An 11,672-nucleotide genomic window follows, 5' to 3' on the forward strand; every position below is an offset into this window, starting at 1 on the left:
ATTTAGATGTTTCTATACACTTACATATGTGAAAACATATGACTTAAAAACAGATACCAGATAAAAATAGGTATTTAATTCAATTTTACAACAACTGGATAAGCATGCACAGATAGGATACCCTTTATGTATAATCACATGAAGAGTTAAGAAATATGTAAAGGAGCACCTGTAGTTCTGAGAGTCAATCTGGTCATTCAAGTCTAAAAGTTCAATCTTTCTCAGTAATTGCCTTTAATCTCAGCTATAAGTGTTTCTTTTCTTTTCTTTTCTTTTTTTTTAAGATTTTATTTATTTATTTGACAGGGAAAGATCACAAATAGGCAGAGAGGCAGACAGAGAGAGAGGGGAAAGCAGGCTCCCCGCTGAGCAGAGAGGCTGATGCGGGGCTTGATACCAGGACCCTGAGATCATGACCCAAGCCGAAGGCAGAGGCTTAACCCACTGAGCCACCCAGGTGCCCCAGAATTCTCAGTGGTTTTCTTTTTTTTTTAAGATTTTATTTATTTATTTGACAGATCACAAGTAGGCAGAGAGGCAGGCAGAGAGAGAGGAAGAAGCAGGCTCCCCGCTGAGCAGAGAGCCCAATGTGGGACTCAATCCCAGGACCGTGAGACCATGTCCTGAGCGGAAGGCAGAGGCTTTAAGCCACTGAGCCACCCAGGCGCCCCGCTGTAAGTGTTTCTACATGCAACCTTCTATCCGCAGTATGTTCATGGACTATAGTCAGTTCAGGAAGCATAATACAGATTATGTGACTTCACCAATATTTAATATGGCAAACCTTTTTTTAAGATTTTATTTATTTGAGAGAGGATGAGAAGAAGGAGAGGGAGAAGGAATCTGAAGATGTCTCCATGGATTCAGCTCAAGCCTCCAAGGGGCTCATCCATTCATGTTATCATGACCTGAGCTGAAACCAAAAGCTGGATGCTTAAGTGATTGAGCCACCCAGGTGCCCCTAATATGGCAAACTTTTTACTGCATATTGAGACTGTCACAAAAAAAGTGTCAGTAATGAAAAAAATTATTTTAAAAAAGTGTCAGTTAATGACTTCCTGAAAGATAAAAATCCGTTTTGCTGATGCCTTCCAGAACTTTTTTCTATCATTCTAATAAGTTAAATGTTCACATAAAGTCTGATCTGCAGCTGAACAAGAAGGGAGAGGTTTTCTCAAATGTCCAACTGACCTTACCCCTATAAGCAAAACACACATTTCACTGAGTTGGTTCCATGCCCTCCACACTTTCTAATGTCACGTGGTCCTATGAAATATCTCCAGCAAAATACCTGCAAAGCAGTCATATTACCAAAATGGTTGTGTGCCTACATATGAGACAGCATGTAAGTAAAGATCAGGTTTACTGACTTCTCAGTCCCTATGACATCCTGTTTTTTTTCTTCTTCTAGGCAACCTCTGACAAACATGCAAAAGGATAAATGGATCTCCTGAACAACAGATCAAGTGTTTCTGAGTTCATCTTGCTGGGACTTTTGAGTTCTCAAGAAATTCAAATATTCTTTTTTGCAATCTTCTTTCTTGTCTATGTAGCCATCATAGTAGGAAACCTCCTCATTGTGATCTCTGTAATAGTTGACAACCATCTTCACTCCCCCATGTATTTCTTTCTGGCAAATTTATCATTTTTTGACTTGTGTCTTTCTTCTGCTACAACTCCCAAAGTGATTGCAGACTTCCTTAGAAAACACAAGACCATCTCCTTGTGGGGCTGCATGGCCCAGATGTTTTTGGTACACTTCTTTGGGGGTGGAGAGATGTCTCTTCTGATAGCTATGGCCATGGATAGGTATGTCGCCATATGTAAACCCTTGCACTATAAGACCATCATGAATCACAGGGCTCTCATTGCACTTCTACTGCTCTCATGGGCAATTGGGTTCATACATACCACAAGCCAGATGGTTTTCACCGCCGGTTTACCTTTCTGTGGTCCCAACATTGTGGACAGCATTTTCTGTGATCTTCCCCTGGTCATCAAGCTTGCCTGCACTGACACCTATATCCTAGAGCTCTTGGTGATTGCAAACAGTGGGCTCCTCTCCCTGGTCTGCTTCATTTTCTTGCTCATATCCTATATTGTCATGCTGGTCACCATCTGGCAGCACTCCTCCAGGGCATCCTCCAAGGCAGTGTCCACACTATCTGCTCACATCACTGTGGTCACTCTCTTCTTTGGTCCCACTATCTTCATCTATGCTTTCCCATTCAGTAGTTACTCTGTAGATAAGTTTCTTTCTGTGTTTTACTCTATAATCACCCCCCTCCTTAATCCAATTATTTATACTCTGAGGAATCAGGAAATGAAAGCAGCCATTAAGAGACTCAGCAGCCAGCATCTTGGTTCCTGGTTCACTTCCTAAGTAATGTCTATAACAACTGATTATTTGTGGTCTCTGCTATTTGGGGGTTTTGAGTCTTACATATTTATTGGAATAATTACAATGAAAATGTTAAATACTGTTTATTTTCCTCAAAATTCATAGAACCATTAATGTCAGTTTTATTAAAAATTTAATGGAAAATAGTCATTAACACAGATTCAATATATAAATATATGTGCATTCATTAATTCCTTGTCAGGATTTAAGGAAGCAGCCCTGTTGAATGTTTAAAACACCTAATTATAAATATTCTTACAAAAATTTCATATGGTTTTAATGGCTCAGCATGTAAAAATAGGTAACTTTAATATGACAACACATTATATGGTGTTTAACATCAATTTTTTCCCTAACACTGTATTTAGTATCACAATAGGTGTTAAAATATCCGTCAATATTTGTCAAACCATATGAAGTCTTCACAGAGGAATTGTGATTTGAATGAGGGTAACTTTCTCACTATAGCCTCAGTATACTACATATTTAGTAGAAGGTAAAAATATGCCTAAAAATAAATATTTTCAACATATCTCTGAGTACTTGAATAGTTTTCAAAGAATCAATATCAACTGAAATATTAAAAATTAAAACCATGAACTACTTAGTGTAGCTTGCTCTACCAGATCACATGGACACTTATTTTCTTAAAAGATATTTGTTTGTTTATTTATTTATTTATTTAACAGAGAGAGAGAGAGAGAGAGCAAGAGAGGGAGCCTGATGCAGGGCTTAATCCCAGAAGCCTGGGATTCTGAAGACAGAGGCTTAAGGACTGAGCCACCCAGGCGCCCCTCACTCAATGCTTTTTCCACTGAATTTCATCATTCATGAAACATTAAAAAAATATTTACTAGGTACCAATCATTGTTCAACACAACATAGATACATGGTTATAGATACAGACCTGGTTTCTGTTCTGGAGAGAGTAACCAAGGGGAAGGATCTATGTTAGGGGCGGTGGTCTCAGAAGACCACTTTAAAGGGAGACATTCATACAAACCAGTTAAGAAAACTTCAGAATTAGAGATTTGAGCAAAGAAAAGAGCCTTCCATACAAAAGGGCCAGTGTAAACAGACACTGTAAAGTGAGAGTTTGTTAAGTATTAAAGGTAGACTTTGGTGAAGGAGATTGATGAATAAAAGGGAGAAGATCTATGCTGAGATTTTATAGAAAGGAAAACCAGAATTTTCAGGCCTAGTAGATTCCTCTTTATTGTCAACGTAAAGCCGCTAATGTGTTTTGAGAATAAGGAGGATGGGATCCAACATACATTATATTACGTTATACCTCTGTCCTCTTAAGTAAAGAATATAATGTAGCTAAAGTGAAAGCAGAAGGAATTGTTAATGGACTGTTTAAGGTAGGAAGCCTGAATTTATTAATAATACAAATATTGAGTTTGTGGAATCTATAAAGACTTCCAAAGACAATTAGAAAACCTAAAATTATTTTAACATCTTGGGGACCAAGATGCTTTTTTGATGTCTTTTTAATATATTTTTAAATGTCTCAGTTTTAAAGATATTTTAATATTTTATTATGAAAACGTCTGAGTATAGTTCACACACACATTACATTAGTTTCAGGTGCACAGCATAGTGATTTGAGAAATTTTATGTATTATGCTACTATGCTTACCAGAAGTATAACTCCATCTGTCACCATACAACACCATTATAATATCATTGACTATATTCTTTATGCTGTGACTTTTATTCCTGTGACTTGTTCTTTCCATAACTGAAAGCCTGTATCTCCCACTCACCTTCACCTTCACCTTCCTGTATCCCCAATTGACTCACCTCTGGAAACCATCAGTTTGTTCTCTGTATTTATATATATAATTCTGCTTTTTGTTTCATTTTTTGGATTCCACACATGTGTGATGTCATATGGTATTTGTTTTTCTCTGACTCATTTCACCTAACATAACACCCTCTAGGTTCATTCATGTTGTTGCAAATGCAGTATTTCATTCTTTTTATGGCTGAGTAATATACCATTGTGTATATATACTGTATCTTCCTTACCCATTCATCTAGCGATGAACACTGGTTGCTTCCATATCTTGGCTATTGTGAACAATGCTTCAATAAATGTAGGGGTGCATATATCTTTTCAAATTAGCATTTTCATTTTCTTTGGTTAAATACCCAGCAGTGGAATTACTGGATCATACTGTAATTCTATTTTAATTTTTTTTGAGGAATCTCCATACTGTTTCTCTTAGTGGCTGTACCAATTACATTCCCACCAATAGAACATAAGAGTTCCTTATTTCCCACACCCTCACCAACACTGTTTTGTCTTGTGATTCTAGACATTCTGACAAATGTAAGGTGAATGATATGACATTGTGGTTTTGATTTGCACTTCCCTAATGATTATCATATTGGGCATCTTTGCATGAGTCTGTTGACCATCTGTATGGCTTCCTTTGAAAAATATATCAATGCAGGACCTTTGCCCATTGTTATTCAGATTGTTTGTTTGTTTTTGTTTTTATTTTTATTTTTTGGTGTTGACTTACATACATTCTTTATATATTTTAGATATTAACCCATTATTAGATATATCACTCCCAAATATCTTTCTCCAGTCAGTAGGTTACTCTTTTGTATTGCCGATGGTTTCCTTTGCTGTGCAAAAGTTTTAAAATATACCTTGAATATCAAACTTACATATTTTTCCTCCTTATCCCTTTTTCTTCCCTTTTAAGTATATATGTCCTATTTGAGTTTGGCACTAGATCATGTACTCCTAATAGTTCAGCTTTATTTTGAAAAATTCTATGCATACCACCCTTATCAACTGATTTGGGTAATCACGTCAGGACATCCAATATTGGTCTAATATTATCTTCCTAATATCCATACTAAAGACTCCTTTTCTTTCTTGCAAACATCTCAAATGCCACACTACACTGTGGCATATATTGCCTTAGCAAAATATTTTTTTAAAGATTTTATTTATTTATTTGACAGACGGAGATCACAAGTAGGCAGAGAAGCAGGTAGAGAGAGAGGAGGGAGCCTGCTTCCTGAGCAGAGAGCCTGATGCAGGGCTCAATCCCAGGACTCGATCCCAGGACTCTGGGATCATGACCTGAGCTGAAGGCAGAGGATTTAACCCACTGAGCCACCCAGGCATCCCAGCAAAATATGTTTAAAGACTTATTTTTCATGACAATTCTAATTGCTAATGGCTGCAGGGGTAAAATAAATTTTAAAAACTGTTAACTAAATTGAATTTAAATTAAAAAAAATCCTAGGCTCAGTCAGAAAGAATGAGAAACCTATTAGGAATGTCTTCTATGGACTTTGGAAATGAATGTGACACCACATTTATCATACATTTACTCCCCTTATTTTCTTGTAATCTTTTCAAGAGTATTCCAACTAGACAAACATGGAAGAGCTATAGTACAAGGGACACACAAAAATTTCTGTGCCAAATGAACTCATGAGCAATCATACATTGTCACACTGCTAGCCTTTATTTTATTTATCTATATTGTTTTACTATAAAAGTTTTACTATAGTTGCCTCCATGATCTTCCTTTCAGAGTCTTGAGTCATCATCAAGTTCTACATAATTGTAAAGGACTAAAAAATTCTAAACGTTTAGAATGGTCGGTTGAATGCTAAACTCCACTAACTCATCATTTATTGCTTACCATGATGAAAGCCTCTCCTTGCTCATTCTTTGTGTGTGCTGATTCACTTGCTCTCTCTCTCTCTCTCTCTCTGTTCTCTCCCCTTCTATGATAAACTGAGATTTTTTTTCTGCTCATAACTGGTCTCTAGTATATAAATTTCCTTATATGTCTTGCTCAGTGTAGATTATTTTAATTTTACTTGAATAAATGCATTCAGTTACTAATTATAAATATTCAGATTGATAAAATCTAATTAATAGAATTATAATTATCTCAAGTCTATCATTTATGATAGATCATCTTCTAAAAAATGTGCATATCCTTCTCCAATCAAAACACTTGAGTTAGTGTTTTTTCTGGAAAGCATTTACTAGAGAAAGTTCACATAGCTGATACACTTGGCGAATTACAATCCACTTAAATAATGAGAGAAGTCCTTGTTCTGAACTCTTGGGAACACCACCATGTTTATTTTAATAATTCCCTTTAGGGAATTGATCACCAGCCTGCATTTTATTTATGTTTCTTGTCCTTGTCCTTTTTCCTTTCTTTCTTTTTTTTTTTTTTTGGTACCTGCAAATTATTGTCTTGTATATTCATGAAGGCAAAAAAGATAAAACAATATATATCCAGGATCTAACTGTTTCTGCACATCTTTGAAGAGGCCACTCCTCAGAACTGGTAGGTTTAAATGGCAGTGCTAACAAAAAACTGCAATTGTATACTTTAATAAAGGAGGAGTTGTTTTATAAGAAACTTAGAACTGAATGAAACAATATTATTCTGATCATGAGGGCAACAGTAAAAGATAATTTTGGTTAACTAGCAATTTTACAATGTATCTACTTTCGCTAAGAACAAGAGCCACATTCCTGATTTGAGGGGTCAGTTTTATAGTTCAAGTTTGTATTCTGAGATTATAAACAAATTAGTTATCACTATGGGATAAAAAGACAAAATGATTTAGAATATTAAAAGAATGGAAAAATTAGGTCCCTCCTTGGCTAAGTATAGCATCTGTGATAAGTCTGAAACATAAAATAAGAAAGTCTCATATCAAGAAAATAAGAAACATTGATTTCATATTACTTATCTATGTTACTGAGTATTTATTTCAATACAGAAAACACATGAAATAAGTAAGATAAATGATTAATTTAAATAAATTTTTAAAAATTTCCCCTCAAGTACACTTATTTTGTTCACTGAAGTCATATAAACTTTCATTCAATATAATTACCTAATTGTACTGCTAATAAATTTCTTTGGTAATTTTGCAACCTAAGGACTATTTCCTATTCTTCTAAACACACTGACCTTTTTTCTACCTACATTTAAAGCAATTAATTTTAATATTTTAAATTTGATCAATATGTGAGAACAAAGCCCTTTGTACATCTTAAATGCTGAGCCTTTTTCTATTAAATGTACAAGTTAACTTTTTAATTAAAAAATATTTATAATGGTTATTCTGACAGCAAATCTAATTTTTCCATTCCAAACATTTTTTTGTGGTGAGTGAATATTACTTGGGCATGGGTTACCTAATCTATATATGACTTAACTCTCTCATAAAAAAGACTCATAAAAAAAAACCTCAGGATCAACACAAACTGTACAACTCTTATTTTATTAAAAGTTATGTATATATTTCTACATACACTGTTTAAGTACTTTTGTGTAAATGTATAGAAAAGACATTATTACTAAATATAGACACTCAGTACTGCACATTTTATAGCATTTTTTCCCCTAGGCAAGCCACCAAAGTTGAAAAAAGGGCACTAATTTTTCATCCTTAAGTCACATAAATGTCACAGAAAGAGCTAGGCTCTCCAATCACAGGTTATCCATTCTCAGACAAAATTCCTGCTAGAGAGAAACCAAACCACGCTTGATTCATTTTTCTTTTTTAATAAAATTTTCAGTGTGGTTGGCTTTGCTTTTTTGATTCACATTTATTCAATTTTTTTTATTTCTTTTCAGTTCACTGTATTTGTATAATATATACACCCTCAAAAGTTTAAATTTTCCATTTGAGGTTTAATTGGCTCAAGTTAGGAAGAATTTTCTTTTCATTCTCCGATTTATTTCTACTTGTCTCTAAGTAGAAAAAAATATATTTTAAGGATATTTCATTTTTGATCATATGTACAAATGGTCATATTGAATGATTTCATCTATAATAATATATTTCAATCCATCTATATGTGCACTTAGCTGTGTATATTTTATAAAGAGACTCATGAAATTCCAAAAAATCCTAAATTAATAAGTATTGGTTTCTGCTTATTATTTTCCAATTTTACTTATTGAACTATAAAAATTACTTTTATAATTCTCAAGATTTTTTCCTTTAGTATTTTGAGTCTGAGGACTGCACTGTTTTGAAACCACACATAACTAGTATGTGACTCAATTACTACATGAAATAGAATACCAATGGTGATAATAAATCTCTATAATGAAGACAAACAGGTAATTATATCATTAAATTTAACAGAGGAAAAACATTCATTTAGACTGTCTTTTTTACCAAGTCTTACATAGTAAAATTCTTCTGTGGTTCTTATTGGTTTGGGTAACTTTATAATCACCAAAAAATGAGATAATGCTAAAGACAGAATTTTGTGAATGCACATACATAGTACCTATGGGTATACAATGAAATACACAAATATAGTCCATATATGTTATCCTTGGGAGTCTCATAACAATCTGTGAGGTTGAAGAGTAGGTATTACTTTATGTATATAGAAAAATAAATCAATGTTCAAAAAATTAAGACCATATTTCCCTAGTAAACGTAGAGGCCAGGACTAGAATGTAAATCTTGACTCTTGGTTCAAGGTTTTTTGTTTTTGTTTTTCCCTTATTCTGATAGTTGGGCTAAATAATAATATCTGAGTATTTTATGAACTATTAAGTCAAAAAATATATATTCAGAGTAGATTTTCCACAATCTGTTCTGGGGCCCAGAACTAGAACATGGTATATGTATTTGTGTTTGTGTGTATGTATGATTCTGTAACTATGTCTGTGTCTTTGGTGTGTATCACTAATAGTTTTTCAAAAAGAAGAAAACGGGAAAAAAAAGCTGGGACCAAAAGATCTAAATCAAAATGAAAAAGTATATAAAAGCAATCAGTGTCAGCTCAATAAGGGAATACACACAAAGTACAAGTGGCAAAGATATATGAACCAGTGTAAGAGTCAAGAAGAAGTCTGCACACAAGTATGAAATATCAGAGGAAAGCATTGGGTACAAAAGAAGATAAGCGTGTAGGAACCAAGGAAACATTTACTTGTAAAAAATCTGCTGGTTGGTCATAGTCCACCTATAAATTGATTGCAAAGGGACAAGAAAGCAAACTTCAGCCAAGAACCTAGCAACAAGAGACTGTGCAAATAGGCAAAAAGGCTAAACAGCCAAGGTCAGCAGTTTTGTCCAGAAACCAAAGTATTTAAGATAAAGAGCTCTACAGAAGAACAAAGAGGAGGTGGTAGTTGAAGAGGAGGAGGAGGGGGAGGAGGGGGTGGAAAAGGTAGAGAAAGAGGAGGAGGAGGGGAAAGAGAGGAGAGGCGTAGAGAAGAAAGAGAGAGAGAAAAAAGAAGACAGGAAAGAAACAAGGAGGGAAAACAGGGGGAAGAGGAGGAAAAGGGGGAAGAGGTGAAAGGAGCAGGGAGGGGAAAGGAAGTGAGAGGAGAAATGAGAGAGGAGAGGAGAAGAAGGGTAAAGAAAAGAAAAGAAAAAAGGAAATCTGTACACTGAGAAATATTTATGTTCCTGTGCAGAAAGTGGGAAGTTTGTTTTATTATAGTTTTCGTGGGGGAGGGTTAAGAACGCACCACGGGCTATAGCCAGTTTAAGGCTTCAGGAAGAATTTGCTAAATTCCTGAAGTTATTTGCTGAGTAGGAAAATAATTCAAGTCACATGCACTTACCTGACTATTTCAAATTACAGGAGGGGAAAATGGTAAAAGATAAAATAATAGGCACCACAGTTTAATGACTATGTTTCTATACACTTGAACTAACTCATTTGACCAACGGCCTTTTGGTTCTTGGACTGCTTGACCCATTGAACTCAGGATAAAACCCATTGCTCATAAACTCAGGATAAAAACAACAGATCAATGTGGAGACAACCTGTGCCTGCAAACTATGTTTAAAAATTTTATGATAAACTTCTCATCTTTTATGACTTCTCTTACTGAAAAAAAATACAGTAATGTGAATGTTGCATGAATTGATCAATTAAAATGTATTTTTCAGAAATGTCCATCTTCTTTCTTTGTATATGAATCAAATACTACTTTCTATATGGCCATATCTTCAAAATTATCACAGGTTAAACTGTCACTTTTTCCAGATTTTCTACATTTTAACGACTTTCTGAAAACCCCTATATAGACTAGATGAATAAGATGAACAGCTCAATGGTAACGGAGTTTGTTTTGTTAGGACTCACCAAAACATGGGAACTTGAAATTTTCTTTTTTTTCATATTTTCGTTGGCCTATGTAGCAATTATGGCAGGAAACCTTCTCATCGTGGTCACTGTAACCTTTGACTCACTTCTGTACTCCACACCAATGTACTTCCTTCTTGGAAATCTCTCCTTCCTGGATATGTCTATTTCCACAATCACAACCCCTAAGATGGTCACAGATTTCCTCAGAGAGTATAAAACTATTTCTTTGTGGGGCTGTATGGCTCAGATGTTCCTCCTCCACTTTTTAGGTGGCAGTGAGATGACTCTTCTCATAGTCATGGCTGTTGATCGATACATTGCAATATGCAAACCTCTTCACTACACATCCATCATGAATCGCCGGGTCCTCGTGGGCTCTGTGCTGCTATCATGGGCTGTTGGTTTTGTGCATACGATGAGCCAGATGGTTTTTACTATCACCTTGCCTTTTTGTGGCCCCAACATAGTAGACGATATTTTTTGTGACCTTCCCCGTGTTCTAAAACTTGCCTGCACTGAGACCTACATTCTGGAGTTGCTGGTAACTGTTGACAGTGGACTGTTGTCTTTCATCTGCTTCATACTCCTGCTCATTTCCTACACTGTCATTCTGGTAACTGTCCGACGTCGATCCTCTGGTGGACTCTCCAAGGCTCTGTCCACACTGTCTGCTCACATTACTGTGGTCACTCTGTTTTTTGGGCCAATTATCTTCATTTATGCTTGGCCATCTAGTGGCTTTTCAGTGGATAAATTTCTTTCTGTGTTTTATTCAATTATTACACCTTTACTGAACCCCATCATTTATACTCTGAGAAATCAGGAGATGAAAGCAGCCATTAGTAGACTGAGGACCAAACATATCCTCAGAATAAACTGGTATTAATTTGTTTTGTTTGTAGATTTTTAAAAATATTCATTATGTATACTGAATTTATCAAATGTTTACTTCATTACATTTATATGACATGTTTGGTTTCTTCCCAACTATACTTATTTTAGTTGAAATTTAATCCAGTTGGAGTTAATATTTTTAATGTAATAAAGAGTTAAGGAGAAAAAAAAAAAAACTTGACCCACTAACTATAGTCGAACAACCAGAAATGTTAAAGACTAAATTCCATTAAGTAAGGA

The 11,672-nt window shown here is 35.0% G+C and overlaps 2 protein-coding genes across 2 annotated transcripts; both read left to right on the forward strand.

The window, feature by feature from the left end:
* Positions 1-1,441: 1,441 nt before the first annotated feature.
* Positions 1,442-2,383, forward strand: LOC308346637 (olfactory receptor 4K13-like; the record flags this gene model as incomplete). Its single annotated transcript, XM_080809698.1, has 1 exon — positions 1,442-2,383. The coding sequence occupies one exon, from the start codon at positions 1,442-1,444 to the stop codon at positions 2,381-2,383; it is 942 nt and encodes a 313-aa protein (XP_080665824.1).
* Positions 2,384-10,482: 8,099 nt separating this feature from the next.
* On the forward strand, positions 10,483-11,424 carry LOC308346638 (olfactory receptor 4K13-like; the record flags this gene model as incomplete). Its single annotated transcript, XM_080809699.1, has 1 exon — positions 10,483-11,424. The coding sequence occupies one exon, from the start codon at positions 10,483-10,485 to the stop codon at positions 11,422-11,424; it is 942 nt and encodes a 313-aa protein (XP_080665825.1).
* Between the last annotated feature and the right edge of the window lie 248 nt (positions 11,425-11,672).

The sequence above is a fragment of the Martes martes genome (genome assembly GCF_963455335.1).
Source record: "Martes martes genome assembly, chromosome: 7".
NCBI lineage: Eukaryota > Metazoa > Chordata > Mammalia > Carnivora > Mustelidae > Martes > Martes martes.